This window comes from Camarhynchus parvulus, chromosome 9 (assembly GCF_901933205.1).
Source record: "Camarhynchus parvulus chromosome 9, STF_HiC, whole genome shotgun sequence".
NCBI classification, from domain to species: Eukaryota; Metazoa; Chordata; class Aves; order Passeriformes; family Thraupidae; genus Camarhynchus; species Camarhynchus parvulus.
In genome coordinates this window covers 21,527,173-21,549,971 of record NC_044579.1, presented here as the reverse complement: position 1 = coordinate 21,549,971, position 22,799 = coordinate 21,527,173, and the positions used below count along the sequence as shown (strand labels likewise).

General features: G+C 45.8%; 3 protein-coding genes across 5 annotated transcripts in view; 1 reads left to right on the top strand and 2 right to left on the bottom strand.

Moving 5' to 3' along the window:
* Window positions 1–11,367, top strand: part of WDR33 (WD repeat domain 33) — a 69,667-nt gene extending 58,300 nt beyond the window's left edge. The window contains exons 18-23 of one of the 2 annotated variants that reach the window (XM_030954841.1): window positions 2,873–2,975; window positions 3,254–3,716; window positions 7,219–7,385; window positions 7,516–7,608; window positions 8,366–8,551; window positions 10,738–11,367. In XM_030954841.1, the coding sequence (XP_030810701.1) occupies window positions 2,873–2,975; window positions 3,254–3,716; window positions 7,219–7,385; window positions 7,516–7,608; window positions 8,366–8,551; window positions 10,738–10,967 (1,242 nt within the window). In that variant the 3' untranslated portion in view covers window positions 10,968–11,367. Of the gene's footprint in view, window positions 1–2,872; window positions 2,976–3,253; window positions 3,717–3,815; window positions 6,087–7,218; window positions 7,386–7,515; window positions 7,609–8,365; window positions 8,552–10,737 lie in introns of those variants that run through there. The other variant, XM_030954842.1, reaches the window with a different exon arrangement.
* Window positions 4,890–15,403, bottom strand: SFT2D3 (SFT2 domain containing 3). 2 transcript variants are annotated; one of them, XM_030954843.1, is made up of 4 exons: window positions 13,979–15,403; window positions 11,394–11,620; window positions 8,343–8,780; window positions 4,890–7,585 (listed from the first exon to the last, which is right to left on the bottom strand). In XM_030954843.1, the coding sequence occupies exon 1, from the start codon at window positions 15,331–15,333 to the stop codon at window positions 14,674–14,676; it is 660 nt and encodes a 219-aa protein (XP_030810703.1). In that variant the 5' UTR covers window positions 15,334–15,403; the 3' UTR covers window positions 4,890–7,585; window positions 8,343–8,780; window positions 11,394–11,620; window positions 13,979–14,673. The 2 variants fall into 2 exon arrangements, with proteins under 2 accessions (XP_030810703.1, XP_030810704.1); XM_030954844.1 differs by having other exon boundaries at window positions 8,343–8,530.
* A 5,014-nt stretch (window positions 15,404–20,417) lies between these two features.
* FBXL12 (F-box and leucine rich repeat protein 12) lies at window positions 20,418–21,627 on the bottom strand. Its single transcript, XM_030954775.1, has 3 exons — window positions 21,542–21,627; window positions 21,394–21,466; window positions 20,418–21,191 (listed from the first exon to the last, which is right to left on the bottom strand). Exons 1-3 carry the CDS (start codon window positions 21,625–21,627, stop codon window positions 20,418–20,420), a joined length of 933 nt encoding a protein of 310 aa, XP_030810635.1.
* Window positions 21,628–22,799: the final 1,172 nt, after the last annotated feature.

Genomic DNA, 22,799 nt, shown 5'->3' with positions numbered 1-22,799 from the left:
TAATTGAAAAAAGAAAATGTGTGGTGTTTGTTAACCAGAATTGTCTCTTTTCGACCTGCACTCAGTAGTTTCATTAAGGCTTTAGACATGCAGAGTACTTAGTGTGTAGTCCAGTACCAGTCACAATGAGGAATTGAATATTCAAATGAGCTTTAGCTCAGGGATTCCTTTTCAGATTGAAGCAGAGTAGGCTTTATTTGAATATTTTTTCCTTACAAATCAATAATTCCCTCCAGAAGGCTGTTAATGTGCCACTGCTGCTGAGATTTCAAAAGTACCCACGTTACCAAAGGAGTGTTGGTTCCCCAACTATATAACTTAAAGCAGCAGAGTTGTTTCTCATTGCTATCCCAGGGAGACTCATTTTTGTTTGAGAATAATTGCCCTGCCCTTACCTCTGACACTCTGGAATTCATTAGAGTGCTTTTGATGGCTGGCTGGTTATTTTCTTTGAATAACAAGCCTATCTTAAAGGCTTTTACAGATACTAAAAAAATGACACAGTGAGGTATTTTAACCCATTCTTCCTTCCTTGTGCACCTTTAGTATGGTAATGACTTTTAAAAATTAATGTATTTTAAAATTCATAATGTCAGGTTTTGCTCCATTTTGCTTCTTTGTGATATGAATACAGCAGTAGTTCCTGTTTAAAAAGACCCCATATGTGATTTTTTTTAAAACAATAGACTTTAGTTTGTTTTGTGTTCTGGATTTGACTTTTTTCTTCTGTAAACCTGAAATCACTTATCTTCCTTTTCAGTAGCAGAAGTGTGTGAATATCTGCTTTATCAAGGGCTTAGCTTAGTGACATTAATACAGAACAATTACAGATAATTGCAAGGGTTAATCTCCATCTGAAATATCACTGTTACCTGCCCTGGCTATACACTGGAAGCAGAGGTTTGCTGGGATGCACAAGTCCATTTTCAGCTTTCAGTAAAGTGCCTCTTTCTAAACTCTGCATATTTCCCAGCTCAAGCCCAGTTTGAGGCCTGGAATGAATTTTGAAACAGAAATCCCATGAAAAGGCAGAGTTAGGGCTCTGTGTTCCCAGCTTGGCAAAGCATGGCTTGTTTGTAATCAAGGTTTCTGCTAAGGAGAGTTATTTACTGAGTGCTAAAAACTGCTGCTTTGGTTAAACACTTCCATAAATGGAAGAAGTTCCATAAAATTTATTTTAAGTAAGCATCTGCTAAATATATGGGAAATGCTGGAACTCCAGCAAGGTTTTGCTCAGGAACAGCAGAATCACTGTGATAGCTGCCTCTTACCTAGTCAAGATGGATTTGTTCTGGACTCCAGTCAACATTCCATCACTAGGAAAGTATTTTTGGGGATTTGGGGTTTTTTTTAATGGACATTAAGCCAGATATTTTTTTTTGCTTATTTTTCCAACATTCTTACAAAATTGATCAATGCAAATATGAAGTTTGTAATACATATCTGTGTGCTTTCTTGTGTTTATCACCTTCATTGCAGTTGAATATAAATTTTTAATTTAAAACGATATTTCAAGATATGATGGGGTAAATGCACAAATAAAATTTCTGCTTCCCTGCAACCAGAAACAAAAAGGTAGTGTTTCTCAAAAATAAATTTAGAGCATTAAAATTATTTAACTTTGATTCATGGAAAAGTTAAGCAGTGTAATTATGACCCAGTGGTGTGCTGGAATACAGGTCTTTCAGTATTTCCAGACTGCAGTCTGAAAGGGTTTTAACAAGTCAGTTGTGAAGGCCAAGCCTAAATCTTGCATACTAGACATGTCTAGGAAAAAATGACATTTTTAGGGGTTTCTGGTAAGGGTTTGGGGGCGATTGGCTTTTTGGTCATGTCAGCATAGGAAGGTTTTTTATTGCAGTCCTGCAGGATTCAGCTCTGTCTGATTCATATTTTTATTTGGATTGGGTTTTATATCTGCTGTGTAAATTCTCTACATGTCCCTTTTCAGTTCCAGTCAAGCACAAACCCCAGGTGATGACTTTTTGTCAGCCCTGTGCTGTTGAAAGGCAGAATCAGAACATCATCCAGACAGTTTTCCTACCAATGTCACCACAACAGGTCCTGTCAAAATCATTCATGAATCAGTGACAGCAGATGAATTTAAAGAGCATTATTTTATCCTTTAAAATTCACCAAAAATGAGAAAAAATAGCAAAACCCACTTATATACTTTATTTTTTTCTTTGGGATCACATAAAGCACACAAAACTCTGCCCACTCTACTGCCTCTGCCTTTTTTTTATCCTAAAATGAAGAAAAATTAACTTTGCCATCATGTTAAAAATGAAACTCATGTATTTCCATGTTAAAACTTGCAGAGGTTTAGAGAAGAGGTTCCCTTATGGCCCCGTTGTTGTCCCCTCATCCCAACGTTCTTGATACTTATTTTTGTATATATAGTTTCTCTTTTTTGTTCATTTCCAAATGAAGTCTTTGGTCTGTGAAGCTCTTTAACTGCCTATAAATCAGTACCTGATATTTTTCAAACAAATTTACATATTTTCCTCAGGAAAATTCCTCTGTTCCTCCAGAGGAACAGAATATTTGTATCAAATAATAAATTCAATACATTCTTATAGAATATTCATACTCAGGAAGAATATGAGCTTTATCATCCTTGGCTGTGACAGATAAAATGTGAATAGCTGCAAAGCTGTTTCCTGTGAAATACTGTGTTTCTCAGTGACTGAAGCATTATTAATGTGAATATCTGAAAATGGAGGCTGAAGCCATTGGAGCATGAGCTGTTCCTGTGTACAACCTGTGCAGCTGCAGACCTTATGGAAAGAAAATTGGTTTGCACTCCTACAAACATTTTTAATTACTCACACATGGAATTCATGTGGCTTTTGTTCTTCCCTGCTCACAGGATGGACAGAACCCAGGTCCTCCTCCACTGATACCAGGCCTGGGCCAGCAAGGAGGACAAGGTCGTCTGGGCCCTCACAACCAAGGACCTGGTCTCAATAAAGGTAATTCAGCATCTTATCTGTTCTCCTGGGAGTCAGTCTCCTCAAAGAGGGGCTGTTCCAGTGCAGTGCACCCAGGGAGAAATGGCTGCAGCACAGTTCAGGGCCTTGGCTGGGAGAAAAGCTTCTGTGGGGTGGGATATGCAGGAAAAATTTTCCCAGAAATATTGTTTCATGGGAAAGGTATCCCATATGCTTTCTAGAACTGTATGAACTAGAGCATCCTGAAGTGATTTAGAAATGGTTACAGAAACCTGCTGTGATTTTTCTTGTCCCTCAAGGCGACGCCCGTGGGCCACCCAACCATCACCTGGGCCCGCTGTCGGACCGGCGGCACGAGCAGAACAGCGGCGGCCCCGAGCACGGGCCTGAGAGGGGCCTGTTCCGAGGGGGCCAGGACTGGGGCGATGGCAGGGACAGCAGGGGCATGCCCGACAGACGGGGACCTCACCCCGACTTCCACGATGACTTCGATCGGCCCGACGACTTCCGGGATGATTTCCACCCTGACAAGAGATTCGGCCATCGGTTACGAGAGTTCGAGGGGAGGGGAGGCCCGCCATTGCAAGATGAGAAATGGAGACGAGGTGGACCTGGGCCTCCCTTTCCTCCTGATCACAGGGAATTTGAAGGAGGTGGTTCCAACCGGGGACCTCCTGGTGCTTGGGAAGGACGGAGACCTTCAGATGACAGATACCCACGGGATCCTGAGGATGCGCGTTTCCGAGGAAGGCGAGACGAGAGGTAAGAATGAATCCATTTCTCTTTCTTGGGTCAAAGGGTAAATGGAGGGAACTCTTTTATTCCTGGTTTCCTTTTCATTAAGGAGTCTATCTGTTTCAGATTTATAAACTGGAAACCAATAAGGAAATGAAAACTCTAATATACCTGAGTGTAGAGTCCATAAAAATCATTCAGTAATAGAAGAAAACTTGAAAAATGGTCATTGTACACAGCAGCTTCCGTGTCTTTAAACAGTAAGTAAAGAGAAGGGGGAAAGTTTGTAGAGAAGATCCAGTGACACAGGATGAAGATCTGAGACCGTTTTGATGAAAATTGAGAGGAGACTTAAAGGTTAAAGTGACAAACTTTTGAACACTAGAAGTGGATTTTGAGATTCTGTCTCCAGTCACAAACTACAGCATGACTGTAGAGACTGTAGGATGAGATGCAATGCCCTTGTAAGGAGCAGGAGCAGTGATGTGACTGCCACATAGAAGGGCCAGACTTACAGCATCTGTTGGACTGTCGAGACTATTTTTTCATGCGTTTGCTTGTAGAAATTTTATTTCTCTTTCTGACTTATTTCTTAATGCCAAGCAAAGAACTCAAAAATAATCTGATTTACAGCAATGTCCTTGTCATTGCTCACAATCTCCGAATAAATCACAAAGGGATAAATTTGCTTTTAGTTACCAATGTAAGTGTGGAGGAATTAATGCTGTCTCTGAAATTAATTATCAGCAAAATTGCTCCAGATTTATGTTAGTTTAATTAAATGAAATTTGGCCTCCAAGGTCTAAGCCTCTCACTGACCACCAACTCTCTATGTATAAGAACATGTGCTTGTTACAAATATGCTGTGGTCTCCACATAATGTGAATTTTGTGTGTTTTAGTTGCCTTTTTAATCATTTTCTTACATTCCTTTTACTTTGCATCTATACAGCTCTTCTTTTAGCTATTTTCTACCTAGCTCTGTAAGATGTAACTTCCTTTTGTGTGAAGAGTATGAAAAGAAATGAACAGTAACTTAAAGAAGGTAACAATTAAAGCCATTTTTAAAAAGTAAAGCCAGAGAAAATCCAGCTGGATGGTCCAGTGGTCCAATGGTCTGCATCACAGAACTCTAAAAGACACAGCAGACAAGACTTTTAGAAGCTCAGTAGAGATTTTTCAGATCTTATATTGAAAATGCTTAGGGACTGGCAAATATTTTATTTTGGTCCTGATTTTTAAAAAGTTTCAGGAAGGGAAACAAGAACCTTGTGACCTGCAGATCTGACTTTTGAACTAAGAGTATTCTATTTATCAGAGTACAAGTGTTTGCCCAGAAAGTTTGAAGTGAAATGGTACAGGGCTCTAAAAGGCTCACTGTGCTTGTAAATTTGATGATTTTCTTGGAATGAAGGTGAACTAGGTGCCATTTACTGCAGATGCTGTGGTGGACTTAATCCCAACCACTCGTTTAGCAGACTTGGTTTGAAATTGAGATTGTAACTGGTTTGATCAAGCATGAGAGGCAAATGTGTGTATGTGTGTTTCTCTCTAATTTCCCATCCTTTTCATCCCTGTCCTGTTCTTACTCTATATCAACATGATGCTTCTACTGCAGAGACCTGCCTCTTCCTGCCTGCTAATCTGCACAGTGTGTAGTTGTGTACAGTAAGGTCCTAGGCCTCGGGGAAGAAGATGTGAGAGCAGTCAAACAGGAACTGAACCCCATACAAGGCAGGGCTTTATGTGTGACTGATATGAAAAGGCAAATAAGTATATCCATAACACAATATTAGGAGCTGTGGCTGTGTCAGGCATAGGTTTCGTAGATTTCAAAACTCAACTGTGTCCATAAGTTGCTTGAAATAGGAAAGGCCCTGTTCCTGCAGCCCTGGGGCCTCGTGTTGAAAATCTTGGTAATTTCCAAGCTAAGTTGAATCACACCATATCAGTATTAAAGCAGGAGGCCCTCTAAGAAACCTCTAGAGGACTGTGCTCTTTCAAGGCTAAACAATATTGCTCTGTGATTATTTGAACCATTTGTACCTGAAACTGTTGAGTTTGTTTTCCCAAACCATCCAGGTTAATGTAAATGGTTCATGGTCCATACAAAGCACTCCTCCATCCACTGTTGTACCTGTACAGGCACAGCAGCCTCCTCTCTGTATTGTGTTTGTTTTCTGGGAGGTGGAGACAGACCTATTGTTTTTTATTAAAAACAATGTAAAAGTTTAAGAATATTGTATTGTGTTATGACTACTGTTAAAATATTTAAATTTGTAATTAAAAGGTTAATGTTGTTAAAATTCTAAATAAAAGTATCTAAAGTTTTGCTTGTAATAGGATGCACTGTGTCGTTAATGAGCTGGGGAAGGGGATGCTGCACACAGCCAACACCACGGGGATGCTGTGTGCTTCCAGTTCAGCCAGAGTGGAACTGGGAACACTGGGGAGGTGGGAGGCACCTGTGACTGGGCAAGGAGAGCTCCACACCGTGTGCTGTCACTGAGGGGGGGCAGAGTAGCGTGGGGTGGCACGGTGGGGACACCAGTGTGCCTGCACCACCGGAACACCTCAGCCGGGCTGTGACAGACAGGTGTCCTCACAGGGCAGGGCTGAGCTTTGCAAACCCTCCAGGTGTTTGAACTGCTTGTGTCAGGAACAGAACTGCTAGTTACTCACACAGCCAGCTGCAGGCTTACCTGGCATGGCACTGACAGCTCAGCAAGAGCCATTCTCCTCTCTGAAGAGCTGTCCAAGGCCCCAGTGTGGTGCTGGAGGAGCTGTACTCAGCTAAGATGCTGTGCAGAACCCAGTCATAGCAAATTCCTGAAGGTGCCCTTGGTACTTATTAGACAGCAGTTATCAATTTCAGGCTCATAATTACATTTTGCAACACAAAATTCATTACTGCAGTTGGATAAACTGCTCTTCAGGTTGCAGAATGCCACTGTGCGCTGTTCAGCCATCACTTTGCCTACAGATCCAAGGGCAGTCTAGATGCAATTGCTAGAATTGTAAACTTGGAAGAATGGAATGAAAAGGAGAATTGTCTGGCAAAAGAATCATAGACCTGATAGGAATGAGATCCTGTAATGTTTTGTTATAGCCACGACTCTCATTGCTTCTATGTTTTCAGTTTATGATGGAAATGGAAAGGAAAAAATGGAAGGGGAATGTAAGAGCTTCAGAGTTAAGGGGAACTCACACTTTGCCTTGCCTTACCTCACCTTGTATCTATCATCACTCATTGTTTTTCCCACCTTTTCATTAAATGAATGCACTGTGTTTAATAATATTTTTCTTGTATGAATAACCAACATAATCAGTGGAAGAAAATATGAGAGGAAGATTACAAAGCTTACTATCAAAGTGCTCAAAGGCAGAAATGGGCACTTTCCCACCTACAAATCCTGTTCTAGTAACTGTATGTGCTGTAGCATTAAGTGAAACAGTTTAGAAATGAGTTGATAATTAAACTGCCTCAGTTATGCCTAAAAGCCACATCTGTATCATGTTCTTTGTTGTAGCTTCCGAAGAGGAGGACCCTCGAGGCACGAGGGCCGGGGACCCAGGGGCAGAGATGGCTTTCCTGGCCCTGAAGATTTTGGGCCAGATGATGCTTTTGACTCTCCAGATGAAAACTCCAGAGGAAGGGACCATGGTGCTCGGGGGCGAGGACGAGGTGCTCCGAGAGGTAAGGGGAATGTTCTTCCACAGAGAAATACAAGGATGAGGAAGGAAAGGCACTTCTTGGGCAGGTGACATTATTTTCATGAATACAATGTCTCTTCTCACTCCTGTCCCCTGCTTCTCTTACTGCTCAGGAGCTCGGAAGGGTTTGCTTCCTACTCCAGATGAATTCCCACGCTTTGAAGGAGGGAGGAAACCAGACTCCTGGGATGGAAACAGAGAACCAGGTAAAAAATTTGATGAAGTTTGTAGACATCTACAATATAATAACTTTTTAAAAAATATTTTTAAATCATGCCTTTTTCCTGTACCTCACATGTTTGTTACTAGTATTTTACCATGAGAAAAGCCAAATGCAGTTCTTTGGTCATTGAAATTTAGGAAGAAAGAACTGTACAGAATTTAACTGTCTCTAAATACAGCTTATTGAATAAAAGTGACTGTGCCCTCAAAGCCTTGATTTTCAGTTGTGTTCTTCTACAGTCCAGAACTGCCCAGGCAATTGTCACCTCTGGATGACTGAATCACATGTCATGGGTTTTTTTAATATCTTTATTAATGCCAACAGTAATCTTTCTCTGTGTTGGTATCTTTTCAGCTGCAATGTCTGACAGCTTATATTTGCAGTTGTGTTACTAAAGGCAGCCCCATATGGGGCAAGACAGAGCTGCAGAATGTCATGGAAAACAAAGCACAAATGGCACATGAATAAATGAAGGTGTGATTGTCTCTAAAATACATGGAAATATTTTATACTGGAAAGGACACTTTACATCTGCCACACTTTTCTTTCCCATCATCTTTAAAATCTGTTTTACCTTTAGCTTTTTTACTAAAAAATGGGACAGAAGAGAAGCTTTACATAATTTTAACTTCAAACTGTGTGCCAAACAGTGTGGGCAGTTTGTAAATTTATGTGGCTGCCTTCAAAAATGAAGAATAATGATCCTATAAACATTACTTATCTTGTGTTTTCATGTACAGGTCCTCGTCCAGATCACCCTCCTCATGATGGGCACTCTCCAGCCAACAGAGAACGTTCCTCTTCACTCCAGGGCATGGACATGGCCTCACTGCCACCACGGAAACGTCCCTGGCATGATGGACCAGGAACCTCTGACCACAGGGACATGGATGCTCCAGGTGGACCTCCAGAGGAGAGGGGCAAAGGTAAAAAGTCCCTTTGATTGGAACCCTTATGTAACACTGGAATGTATTTTCAGTATTAAGTGTATCCAGAACTTCTCTGTTCAGAGGGCATAAAGCTGAGCTGGTAAATATCTGATTTTACCAGCTGGGAAGTTACAGACCAGTCTTACAGGAACATAGAACAGAGGGATTTTCAAACATCAAATCCAAATCTTGTCTCCAGCACTGCAGAATCCTCTTCTTTATTGCCCTGTCGAAAAGTAGTTGGTTTTTGGTTCTGTTACTCCAGCTGGAAAACTCATTAAGAGCATTTTCCCCTCATTTTCAGAATAGTTGTTTATTAATATTAATGCTTGTGATGTTATTCTTTAACTCAAATGTAAGTACATTGAGCCTGGAGTGATATGTCCCTGAAGTGTTCTCTAAACCTCTGAGTTACTAAAACATTCTTTTTATATGTAATGGCTTTCTAGTTACCTTTTGTGTATTTCTCTAATTGCTTTAAGAATCTTATAAACTTTTGATACATACAACATCCATGGACAGACCTCTAAAACTTGATTGAAGTAGACTATGCTTTAAAAAAAAAGAGGGAAAATGTTTTTCCCTTGATCTATGCTTATTATTCACTAATTTAATTTGATGTCTTGTGTTGTAATTAAGTTGAATGTTGGTCACTGTTATTACTGAATGCCACCTCTGATTGCACTGAACCCCACCACTTCTAGCCTGAACCAGCTCTTCTCCAAGTCAGAGCTCTGATTTCTTTCTTCTTTCTAGAAATTGTTCTGTCTCTTTCACTATCCTTGTTACTCTGTATGTGCTGTTTTGAGTTTTAAATTGTCCTTTTCTGAATTAAATGAGGTAACTAGGAATTGCACACACTATTTAATATGTGGTGTAACCATGGATTTCTACCATTCTCTTGTACTTGTTCCATTTTCTCCATTCTTTCCTAACAGTTCCTGATGTTGTAGTTTCCTCTAAGTGGTCCCATGTTGCTGTAACCCACAGAACACATTCTTTTGGAGTCAGTGCTATTAGCATCACACAGTTCTTGATCCTATTTCTTACAGATCTCAGGGCTTCTGTTTTCTTGTGTAAATATTGTTTTTCTTTAATGTCCTCACATTGACTACCCACTGTCAGGTAGTGATCAGTGACAAACATCCTTCTCATTTGCTCCCACATGCTCAGCTGGCAGCCTGCAGCTGAATTTGTTGTTGTTAGACTGCACAGCTTTGTCTCTGATGCCACTGAACACTGAATCCCAGCCCACTTCTCTCACCACTGTCCCAAAGCTCATTCAGTTTTAACTGCTTGCCACTCCTTCTCTGCATGGACTCTGTTCCCAGGTTTTATCATTCCTTCACAGATGTTTTAAATGTTATCACAGATGTTTTAAATTTTGTCATTCCTTCACAGATGTTTATCTGCTGATAAACTTCTCTACCATTATTTTTCCTGGAACAAACCAGTCAACAAAAATCACTCTTGCTAATGTGCAGCAAAGATACCTGAATTTAGCTGTAGTATGTGTCCTTAAGCAAGATTACCACTGATTTTGTTTTCTCAAAATACTACTTCTTATTTTAGGCTAATGAATTGGGTTGGGGTTTTTTGTTGTTCGTATCAAACATATCAAAAGCAAAAAGGTATGTGAGAATTAGAACATTCCATTCCTGGCAGTAAGAGCTTGAGTACTTTTTGTTCCAGGTTAGTGGTAAAATAAAGCATTTTTCTATTATTTTTAGCAAAAAATTGAACAAAACAGTAATGTTACTCATGATTTTCACCATCCACCTCAACTGTCTCAATTTGTCAACAGTGCAATGTCTTTGTTTAGGATTAAAAAAAGTATTTTGCAATAAAAGCACAGAGAGAACCACAGTGTTAGCACAAGAACTGGCAGTTTGGAGGAAAAGCTGTCATTATTCTGTCTTCATTTCAGTGCCTGCTGACAGTATCAAATGCAAGCTCCTTTAATTCCCAAGGAATCTCGATTGTTGTCCGTTTTCTGAACTGTAATGGAGACACTAAATCTGTGTAAGAAAATTGTACTGAGGGAGGAGGCCTAAAATTGTAGGTCTCAGCTACAGCTGGTTTATGAATGATGGCACCACAGTAGAAGCAGCTCCATATCTGGCATGTCTGAGAAGAGACTCAGCTCAAACTTACACCAGTAACTGGTTGTGCTTCCTTTGCAGGACGAGGAAATTCGGGACCTTCACAGAGAGCGCCGAAATCTGGGAGGTCCAGTTCTCTAGATGGAGACCACCACGATGGATTCCACAGGGAGGAAGCCTTTGGTGGAGGCCCTGGGGCAGGCAATAACCCTTCTCGAGGAGGAAGGAATAGCAGCAATTGGGGAAGAGGAAATAACATGAACTCTGGCCAGTCCCGGAGAGGAGGATCTCGGGGTGGACGAGGCCGATAGAAGAGGCTTTGACTGGGTCATGCCCAGTCCTTGTGGGACAATATTTAAATAGACTGCTACTCTGGACTCACCTGCAATGCCACGAACCTGGATTCTTAACTGGGATAACTGAATGTGCATTAGTTCCTAACAAGGGTCTTTCTTTTCCTGAATCAGTCATTTGCCTCTAGCTGCAATATTGTAGCTACCTTTGTTTTGTTCTTTCCACTCCCATTCCCCTCACTTTCTTGTTTTGTCAAGAGCTGGAATTTCTTTTAAGTGTTGTGGAACATGGAGCATCTCCACAGATTTCAGTTCACCTCCAGACAGAAACTTGTTTCTATATGTACAGTTTGTCAAAGAGTTACGTTGGTTTTGTATGAATACAGAATGTAATTTGCTCAAAAATTAACAAAAAAAATCAACAGTGTGTGATTCTTTACTCACCTATTATTACAGAGGGTTGCATTTAGGCAAATTTGTGTTTCAGATGGAGCAACAGCACTACCTCCTGAAATCTCAGCCAGTTAAAATACTGAGAGCCCATTCCTAGGGCTTTGGTTTATCATGTACAGAGAAGTTTCATTTTCATCTTTAGCCACAGCTGTCTACAATGGTGCTGAGGTCAAAATTCCAAAATGCAGGCAATCACCACTGCTTGCTAGTCTGCCATCCTGAAAGAGAAAAGAGTGGAATAGTGTTTAGAACAAATTGTCAAAGACACAGTGTGAGTTACATAACCTGGATCCTAAGACAGACATCACAGCAAAGATTGGCATTCTACACTTCACCTAGGCAAGCCACAGATTTTTGTTCAAAACAGCATCTGTTTACAGAAACTGAGACAGAAAGTTTAGCAGCTTGACTGGTATGTTTTACAGCAGCTGTGTGTGACACACTGTTTAAAGCTAAGGGTGTTCAGCAGAGTCTGGTGCATTAAGTGCTGAAGTGAAATTCATCACTTCAATAATAAGGGTTTTTAAGTGTCTTTTTCTTTAGGATATTGTTACCTGGTTTTACTAAAGGAGGGAAATGAGGAGGAGGGGTTATTCCCATTTCCCACATTTCATAATAAAGCTGCTTACCAACCATGAGTTTGTTTTCCCCATAAATCATTCCTATTAATTATCTCCAGCCACCATGTTATCAGAAGGCTCCTTTAACACCTCAGTGAAAATGTTATCACCTAAGTATTTATTGTACAGGTACCCCTCAGGAAGGTCCTGTATTGAAAGTAGAGCATATAATGAAAAACCACAACCAGGCTTCCCTCTCTCCTTGAATTTCAAGCTGTAATCAGGATGAGACAGTTCTAGAGGTTCCTGCAACCCAGGAACACACAGAGCTGCTGCATCTTCTCATAGGCAGGTTTACCAAAGACTGGCTCAAGTCCTGGTGTCCCACATTCCTCAAAGACATCAAAGCACAGATGCTTAACTGCTGTTCTCTTGGTTCAGTCAGACACTTTTTACTTGGTTTTTAATTTGTGGTGTATCAAATCACATTTAAAATTTGTAACTGAAAATCCTATAAAATCCTTGTCATGGGGCTCAGGAGAGACAGAATGGTCTAAAAGGAATTAACTAGAAACAGCTGAGATCCATCTGATAGGACAGTTTGTCCCTTGAGAAAAAATGCTTTTTAGCTCTATCTGAAGGACTTTGAGCACTTTGGGTGTTGGTCTGAGAGTTGGGATCTGTCCTGAAGTTTTCATGAGAAATACTAATGATTTAATCACTGGCAAAGAGGAAAGCTTGCCCTCTTTTTTAAATTTATTTAGCAAGCCCAGTATATGTTAAGGGGCTAAAAGGCTAAAAGGGTGCAATACTTAGACCATATGAGTTAGAGGATGAGATTTAGGCTTTAATGAAACCACAGTCCTCTACCAAAATAAGTTAAAATGTATGTAACAAAAGAAAACTAAACTTTATCTAGACAACTTATATTTCCTCTGATAATTGTCTAATTCCTTAAACAATTGTGGTACTTCAGTAATACTCTTCAAGGGGCAGATTTTTAAGTGGAGTTTTGAAGTATTTCACAATCATATGCTCAAAAAGTCCTAAGAAAATTTGATTATTAGATATAGTTTCTACAAAATCTTGGAAGGCAACAGCATAGCAGAGACAGAAGCAGCTTCCCATTCTGTGATGCCACGACCCACTATTACTGGGAAATGGGCACAGTTATTTAATGGGATTATACTTCTGTATTCCTCAGGTCATGCTATTTTACCAGTGCTGCACACAGACTCTTATGCTCTACCTGTTAATTCAGAGGTTGTCTCAAATTTAATTTTACACTGCTGTTTGGAATAAAATTAATTTTATATACTGTGATTTAGAAGTTACAAAAACAAGAGAGCTAACTTAATGCTATTCTGATAGCTCTGATCTACATTCTTAATGGAAAAAAAATGACCATTAGTGAAATGTCTATACTGACAACTGGATACAAATATTTTTATTAAAGCAATCTATGTACATTTAAGCACCCCCTTTAACAATTTCAGTTTAATTCAGAAAAGTATTTGGTAAATCTATTAAAACTAAATGGTGATAGCAGGTAAGTATTGCAGTGGCTTTATTTTCTCCATGAGGCACAGCTGCTCAGTGAGAACTCACTGGGGGCTCCAGTGTCCCATTTCCTTGCAAGAGTCCAGTGCCTGGCCCAAACAGGAGCACCCAGCTCTGCCAGCCTGAATTCAGCACCCTCCTAAGGCAGCTCAGTTTCTGCACTGAAGCAGAGCTCCAGTTACTGGCAAATCTATTTTTAAAGGTCAGGCTGGGACAAGTAAGCAACTCCTGCCCAAGTTCAGAGAGCAATACCTATACACAAAAACGAACTTCTAAGAGCTGAAGCTCCCGTTTTAAAGCCCAGTTTGGTCCCTTACAGCAGTACCTGCAAACGCCAATGCTCTTAACCAACATCAGCACTTTGCATCCTCTCATCATCATGCAGAACACCCCCTCCCCTTACAATTATGGGCAGTGTTTGTGACCCACAGCCCGAGGAAAGTTTGTTTCACTTACTGGATGGTTATTTTAAAGCTGCTTTATAGAGAGAAATGCAGTTCAGTGGCCACAGTCTTCGTATTCACCACTGGTCTGAGCTGACAGCAAAACCAGTATGTGCTCATAGTGTAGGGGTCAGCACAAAATGAGGTAACACCAGTTAATTTTTCAATGTTCTCCCCTAGCCTCGATCGCGTTTTGCTAAATCATCTTCGTGTTTCAGCATCCGTCAGCCTTGCGCACCTCAGCCGCTCCTCGGTACCGGCCAAGTCCGTAATGCCGCCGCACGGGCTCCGACCGCGCGGTCCGCAGCAGCCGCCGCAGCAGCCACACGGTCCCGGGCTGGGGAATGAGCGGGATGCTGCCAGCTCCCCACGCAGAGGTGGAGCGATGCCAAGCCCTGGCTATGGAGCTGGCAGCGATGCCAAGCCGTGGCTATGGAGCTGGCAGCGCGGTAAGGCAGATAACAAGCTCGGGGGCGGCTGGGCAGGCTGACACCGCACACGGCAGCTCCGAGTCACCGGGGCCGCTCCGGGCTGCCAGCCCCGCTGTTGCTCCTCGAGCGCTGGCGAGGAAAACGTGCCGGGACGCGGAGGAGGCGTAGAGAAGCGGCGTCTCCGGTCTGGGAGTCGGCTGGCGACAGCGCGAGGCTCCGGGTCCGTGTGTGAGGGACTCCCGCGGGGCCGCGGCCGCTCCTCCCCGGCGCGCCCGGCTCACAGAGGCAGCGCCGCCTTGCCTCGGCCGCACACGGCGGCGCGGAGCAGCCCGGCGAGGCGGCGCAGGCCGGCGGCACCGCCGGGCAGGGCGGTCAGGAGCGCGGCGGCGGCGATGCCGAGCTGCGCGGCGGCACCCAACGCGGTGAGCGCGGTGCTGCGCAGCGCCAGCGCGGCGTACAGCGTCCCGAAGAGCGCCCCGAGGTACAGCAGCGCCCCGCGGCCGGGCTCCCGCAGCAGCCGGGCGGGCCCGCGCAGCAGCGCGGCGGCGCCCAGCGCGCACAGCGAGCCGAGCGACCAGAGCAGCGCGAACTTGCGGGCGCGCAGCAGCAGCAGCGGCACGCACAGCCCGGCCAGCCCGAAGCACAGCGCCGCCAGAAGCACGCACAGCCCGCTGCCCGCCAGCCGCTGCCAGCGCGACAGTCCCGGCAGCCACGGGTCCTCCTCTCCCGTCCAAGGCCACACCGTGGCGCCCGGGGCACTGCCCGGCGGGAACGGGTTCAGCGCCCCCAGCCAGGCCCGCAGCCCGCCGCCGTCCCCCGCCTCCTCCTGCGAGCCGCCGGCCGCCGGCGCTGCGGGGACCGCGCTAGGACCGGTGGCGGCAGCAGCGGCCTTGGACTGCGCGAGGTACTCGTGCAGCTGCCGGCCCAGGTCCGCCATGGCGGAGATGGCACCGGGCGCTACAGCGCTCCCTCCGCCCACCCCGGCGCCGCCATTTTCCCGGGCAGGGGCCACATCCGGGGCACGGCAGAACACGCGGCCGCAGGCCGGGGAGAGCGGCGCGCATGCGCCGGGGACCGTGAGGCGCAGGGCGGGTGCGCGGGAGTCGTGAGGGCTGTGGGGGCTCTGAGGGCTGGGAGAGCTGAGAGGGCGATGGGGGCGAGGGGATCTGTGAGGGCTGTGTGGGCTGTGTACAGCTACGGCGTCTCTGTCGGCTGTGAAGGGCTATAAGCATGGGATTAGCCTGTCAGTGATTGACAGCACTAAAAGCGATTGACAGGTGGGATCAGCCCAGGAGATTGATTGACAGGCGGTACTAAGGGCAATTGAGATGTGGAGGCATCCACTCAGAGTGATTGATGGGCCGGGCCGAGGGTGATGAGGGTCAGGCGCAGCCTCCCAGGGTGAGTACAGGCAGGGCCATGGGAGTGCCCTCAGCTGCCCACAGACACTGGGACACCGGAGCGCTCCTCTGTGGCCAGGCCTCCGTGGCTGAAATTGGGATTCCACCTCCCAGTACTGAACACCCGAGGATTACTCCCAGACAAAAGCTGCCAGACTGACAGGTCTCACTGGCCTTGGCTTCCTGGGGATGGCCTCTCAGCTGCCCCACAGACACTGGGGCTTTCCTTCCTGTGGAAAAGGGCCGTCCTTCACAGCCAGGCACCCCGGGCTGAGAGTGGGATTCCACCTCTGTAGCAGCACATCTCGCCCCACACAAGAGCTTATCTGTTGCTTGTTAACTGGTCAGATAACTCAAACAGGACAAGCTGTCTTGTATTGAGTTATTTTGGTACCATGGGGTTAAGAGTGGTCTGGATCTGGAAGATAAAGCTGGATTTCTGACTGACAGACACGTCACTTTATAAAAGCTATGCCAAGCTTTGACAAAGCAGAAATTTTCTGTACTTTTCCTGGAAATGTGTAGAGTTTCTCCCATGAGCAGGGCTGCCTGCTTTGCAGTTACTCCCCTGAAGGTTAAGTGCAAGGAATCTGTATACATTATCATCGTTTCAGGGGTCAGTTACATTTGACTCCTAATCAATATTGTTTCTTTCGCTAGCTTTAATATAGGTACCTTGATATCCTGCACTGTTTTGTGTTATGCTGTAATCTACTAGTAGTACTTTTTTAGTACAAAGAATTGCTCCCAGACAGAAATTGCCAGGACATAGGGGTCCCACTGGCCTTGACTTCCCCTTGGGTGCCTTTCTCTGTACCTGAAACACTGGGGCTGTGAGCTTTCCTTCCTATGGAGAAGAATATTCCTTTTTTTTTTTTCCCCAGGAGCCTATGGCCAAAATTTGGATTGCACCTCTAAAATTCAGTATATCCAAGGATTACTCCCACATGAAAGCTGCCAGGACAGACAAGCCTGGTTGGCATTGGCCTCCCCTTGGCCACCTTTCAAGTGCACCTGAAACACTGGGGCTGTGTGCTTTCCTTACCATGGAAATGCACTGTCATTCTCATCTAGGAGTCCATGGCAGAAATTCTGAATGCCCCTGTACCTCCAAGGATTTCTCCCAGATGAAAGCTGCTGGGACAGATGTGTCTGCCTGGACTTTTCCTCCCCTGGGCCACCTCTTACCTGCACCTAAAGTACTGGGCCTGTGTGCTTTCCTTCCTGTGGAAATTAACTGCAATTCCCAGCCCATGCTGGAAATTTGACTTGCACCTCCACGAGTGCAATGTGCTGGAGTGCTTCTGTGCACATACACTGTTCTGCACCACAGTAAACTGACATTTCAGAATGCAAGTGTGTGATAAGGCTGAGAATTAACCTGCAGAGCACCATGGTTTAAAGGCTGCAAGAGGAGAGTGCCTGCCACAATTGCCTTCCAAATTCTGGTTATAAGGGGGAAGGTCAGTGAACACTGTGCTGGCACAGGTTTCCATTCAAGGCTTATGTTGAAACAATTTTGTTTAGCTTGAGACTCCAAGATTCAGCAAATATTGTGGTAGAAATCAGAAGAAAACTACAATATTGCACCAGTGTGTTTGGCATGGCTTACATGAGGCAAGGGAAAGCTGCAGACCAGCAGTGGTTCAGCAAGCTGGTGCTGTCTCAACATTTAACTAACATCCTGTGAAAAGCAACCACACTGTGGAGTCATGAGTTTCCTGCTCAGCCTCATGTAACCATCACATTCTTTCACTCCCCAAAACCCAGCTTTAAAACTTAACATGTCCAGCAATTATTCTCCTACTGTAGGTCTTATAACAAAAAGTAAGCACTGGCCTTCCCTTTCCCCTTGCAGCCTCACAGAGTCCAGTTACAAAACTAAGAATGTTCAGCACTTGGTCTCCTGGAAAAGGTTCTAGAAGAGAAAGAGGCCATGCTGGAATTTGCTTTTCTTTTGCAGCCTATAAACTGCCCAGCCAACAGTGAGACGATTTGTCTTCCTTCCCAGCGATATGCAGAATGACATTCTTTCAGTCTCGAAGATTCAGGATCCCCAGCGGAACCCCTACACCAGCTGCTCCCACTCTAATAGTGCCGGCACAGGCAGGCGTGACTTTTACCGGGGCGCTGTCAGCGCTTACAAAGCACACCACACGATGGCGGTGTGTACTTCCAAAAGAAGGAAATTCACCTTTTCTAGCTCTAAACCACCCAAAATGCAGATCCAAGTTCAAAATGTGACTGCTCTCAAATAACCTGTGTCAGGATAGAAAGATTTCACTGACCTTCCCCTTCCAAGAACAAACTCCTATTTGCACCACACTCAAAACCAGCTCCTCTGTGCTAATGAATTTTTTCTCTCTCGTGGAGTCTGGCTACAAGCTTGAAAACCACGAGCAAAACCGTAGCTCACAGAAGTGCCAGAACTGCCAGTGCACCCATCGAGATGCCCCCCACACACCTGCTGTCAGTCAGCACTTTCCTCCTCAGCTCTGTGTACCATTGGCATCCTTCAGGCTCTCAGAGTCAGGAGCCAAACAGAAGGCACAAGCAGATGCACTTGGCTGAGAAAACAAAATGGATTTGGATCTGATAAAACACCTGGGTATGAATATTAAATAGATACATGTATGAAATCGTGGTACATGTGTGTAAGCTGGTGTGTGAAGAGGCAAAGGAGCAGCTTGGTCACTTGCTGCTGTGATTGATAACCCCAAATTTTATGCTCTGAGTTTTCTATTCACTTTGAGGGCTGTGAACTGCTGCTGCTCTCAGGATGCTAAGACCAGTTTTGTGTCCTGGTTTTGCTGAAGGTTTAGCTGTCTCTGAGCTAAACTCATTTATTATGTGTTTTTAAGAACATTTGGGCTTTGATGTAATGATGTGTATATGGACACTGAGAAGGTGGGGTTGGGGGAAGAAATGCTCAAGTCAGCAAAAGATGAAATGGAGATGAACTGAGTAAAAACCCCTTGAGTTATGAAATCAGAAGAAATAAAGGTCAAGAACGGCCCTTCAAAGAGCTTCAAGCAGGTATGTGGGGAGGGTGAGCCAGAACTGCTGATTAAAGACCTTTCAGTTGTTTATTCCCCTAATTTGCCCGTGGTAATCCAATATTTACAGCTCCCCTCCTGCTTCCAAACCTAAACCACTCCACTTTGCACCATATCAGTTTGTAATTGCTGTTCCCTATTTAGCAGCTAGTGAATGGAAAACTGGCATGTTGTGACTGTTGTTGTGCCATTGGGATTGCAAAGATCCTGCTGCAAAGATCAGGAGAACACTGAGGTTCTTGCTGCCTCTCACTGTGCCTTGACTGACTGATGGATTTTTACTGCTTTTTGATTTTCCCTTTTCCTGTTGTACTGTCCCTCCCCATCCCAGAGAGTGCTGGAACAGGGAATGCTGGAGGTTTTAATAAGGCTGATTCCACCAGTGTTAATCTCCATGTCTGGGATAAACACAGAGTGGTAGTTTCTAAGTCAGCAGCCTTGGGATGCTTTCCAAAGCAGAGCTGGAACGTTTTACCTTTGGATATTTGTCCTGAAGCTACCCTGAGACTAGGTTTAGGAAGAAAAAAGAGGCAAGGGCACAAAGGCCACCTGACAGCAATGAGGATTTCACCACAGGGAGAGTCACTGCCATCCAGGACCATCTGAAACCCAAAGGTTTATTGCATGTGCTGCAGCTGAGTGGAGGGCAGGGGTGTTTGGGATGAAAACAGGGCAGAAAAGGCTTGACTGAGGCATTAGTTGTCCTGCTCTGTTTCCTGTGGGATGCTCTTGTCACAAGGAAGGCTGGCCTAAGGGACAGGAGAGATGCTGAAGCAGGTTAAAAAAAAACAACAACAACAAAAAAAAAATCCTAAAAACAAGGATTCAAATGAAAGTTAAAAGCTTGCAAGTTTTTAAATAAATACAATATTTGCCTAAAAATATCGACTAAAAATTAAGAATAACAACATAACATTGAGGTGGCTATCTGGTGTTAGGATATTGGGGGATGGAGGAGGAAGAGGATGTGAACACAGACAATAAAAGGTGATGAGAAAACGTGGATGTTACCAGCAAAACCCAGAGGTAACAGCAGCCCCAGCAATGCCTGGGGGCAAAGGAGATGTCTGACCCTTGGGAGCAGGTGTTCAGGAATCTTCATGACCAGTCTGACAAGTGATTGAAGATCTGAATTTAAAGGAAAGGAGAAGGAATTTGTAATTGTGATGGTTTGGCTGCCAGATCTGTTTTTTTCTGTGATAGAAGGGTTCTTCATTTCACTCCTTGAATTCTGCACTCATTAAGCTGCTGCCTAATCCTCTGTAGAGGAGAAAGAGGAGAAGACAGAGCTTAAATTTGTCATCACTCCAGCCAGGTTTTGGTCAGTGGGGTTCCCAAAGGCTGGGTGTGCTTCCCAGCTTTCCTATTCCTCTGATCCATGGAAAACAAGGAGGGGGAAATCCTACCAAAAGTTTGTTAAAAAACTTATTTACATTACAAGCTCTTTACCCTATTTATATTTTAAGGCCAGTGGGAATTCCGTCCCAAAGATACAGGAAAACAGGCTTAAAAAAAAAAAGGGGGAGCACTTCAGGTGTACTAAGGAAAGATAGAACTTCAGGTGGTCACAGAGTGTGAGATATGGTGCAATGTGGAAAATTCTCCTGAATTTTACCGAGGAATTCATCTTCAAAGCAAGTTCCACCTAATTTGAGGTGGTTCAGGCGAGGCAGCACTTGCAACAAAGCGATAACAGTACCAAGGGAGACCAACTCATAGAGATCAAGGCACAGGGTCTCCAGGTGCTCCAGTGTCACAATAGCCACCAGCCCCCTGTTTGTCAGGAAGTAGGCGTTGCTGATTTCCAGGTAGCGGAGCTGCTTCATGTGCCGCCCGATGAACACCATGGCAGCATCGCCAATGATGCAGTGCCGTAGAGTCAGGCGTTCCAGCTCTTCCAGGTGTGGAGCTGCCGCTTGGATCCCCATATCAGTGACGCGGTAGGTGCCGCAAAGGCTCAGCGTCTTCAAGTGGTTCTGTGAGGAAATGTCAAGAAGATGATGGTCAGAAAAGGTGGGAATGCTGTGGATAGCGAGGTGTTGTACCTGTGGCGGCGGCACCGAAGGGGAGACGCAGAACCAGGCATCGGGGATGTCGCAGAGGCTCAGCTCCAGCGTGGTGACAGAGGCGGGCATGCTCTCGTACGGGACATGGCGCAGGTCAGTCTCGGTCAGGCACAGCCGATGGAGCTGGGGGCAGCGCTTCCGAAGGGCAGCCAGCAGTGCCGGCGAGAGGAGCCGCTGCTTGCCGCCGGAGCGAGGCGCGCCCCGCATCCGCAGCGTGCTCAGGCTGTCGGGGAGGCGGTGCCGCACCAGGTGCCACAGCGTGCGGCGGCTGATCTGCGGGTGAGAGAGAGGGCCCGGCTCCAGGCACGGCTGGGGAAGGGCACCCCTGTCCTCTCAGCTTCTGCCCGCAGCGGGGCGATCTGACCCCCGCAGTCAGTGTCTGGGCACAGTGGGGTGATGTCGCTTCCCCCCATCCCTCCCGCCCACAGCGGAACTCTCCCCGCCCCGGCCCGCGGTGCGGACGGGCGGCCCGTACCCGGTAAGGGCTCAGATCCACATGTGTCCAGACCGCTCGGTCCTGCGCCAGCTGCTGCCACCGCCGGCACACCCTGCGGGAGGCGATCGGCCGTCAGCGCCGCGGCGGGGAGGCGGCAGCCGGCCGCTCCCGCCCGGGCAGACCCTACCTGGCCGCTCGCAGCCGGTCCCGCAGCGGCAGCAGCGCCAAGACCTGCACCAGCACCGAGTCGGGCAGGGCCGGCCGCGCCGCCATCGCGGCCGTTACTACAACAAACCCCCCACCCAGCCCCGGCCCGGCCCGGCGGCGCGGCCTCGGAGGTACCGGTAGGCCCCGCTGGGCTCGGAACCTCCCTGTTTAACCCCCTTCTTACCGACAGCCCCTCCCGGTGCCTCCTCGCTCCTCTGCGTTGAGCCCCGGTGTCTCACCACGGTGCGTCTCGTTCCCATGTCCCCTGCTCGGTGCCTCCTGTCCCCGCTTGTCCGTGCCTCTTGTCCCGTTACCCCCTGCCACCCCATCCCCAGTGCCTCTTCTTTCCTGGCACTGCCCCTCTTGGTGTCTCTTGGAGGAGAAGAAGTGGCTTAGCACTGACCACTCCTGGCCCAGTCACTCTCCCTGACGTGTTGTTTCTAACACCCTTCTAATGTTCACATGGCACCAGCTCACATAATTTTCTCTCTGGATGCCCAGCAGGCCATTACAGGATGGGAACAGCTGTCCTGACTCCCAGAGAAGAGCCTGGAATATCTGCAGTGTGTAGTTGCAGCCCCGAAAGAAGAGAATACAAAGTAATAAATTCAACTCTGACCTCAGGAGGATGCTTGAGCAGGTAAAATATTCTGTGCCTACCTCTGCAAGCTTCATTGTCCTCTGGAATGTGACACATTTCACTAGACAGCACTTTGGAGTTGTTGTTTGTTTTCTTTCCTCTCCCTATCACCACTGTGGACACACACTGTTGTATTTTCTCCTTAGTCTGACACCCCATGGCCTTCACAAGTGCACTTCACACTGATGCCAACCTCCTTGCCCCAGTGACCCCAGACACACACTTGTCTCTCTTTTGTAACCCACACCCAGTGCTTTTTGCCCACAACTAATGGTCTCTGAGCAGAGATCTCCTTGTCCTGCTGTCCAGAAGTCGTTTTGCTCTATTTGGTGGCAGGTTATTTGATCTTTTTTCACATCCATTCTGTAAGTGGAACAGGAAGGGAGAAGCCTGAGGAGACTTCTCTGAAAGTCTGACCAGCAAAAGAGCTGCATCTATACAGGTGCAAACAGGATCTTCCCTGGTAGGAGGAGGCTCTGGCCATGCAGTCATAGTGTCAGCAGGGACAAGTCTGAGCAATTGCCAGACTTGTCCCTGTACTTCCATGGCTTTGGTGACACCCTGGTCTCTCTGAGGAGGTGAATCTTCACAGGCATCA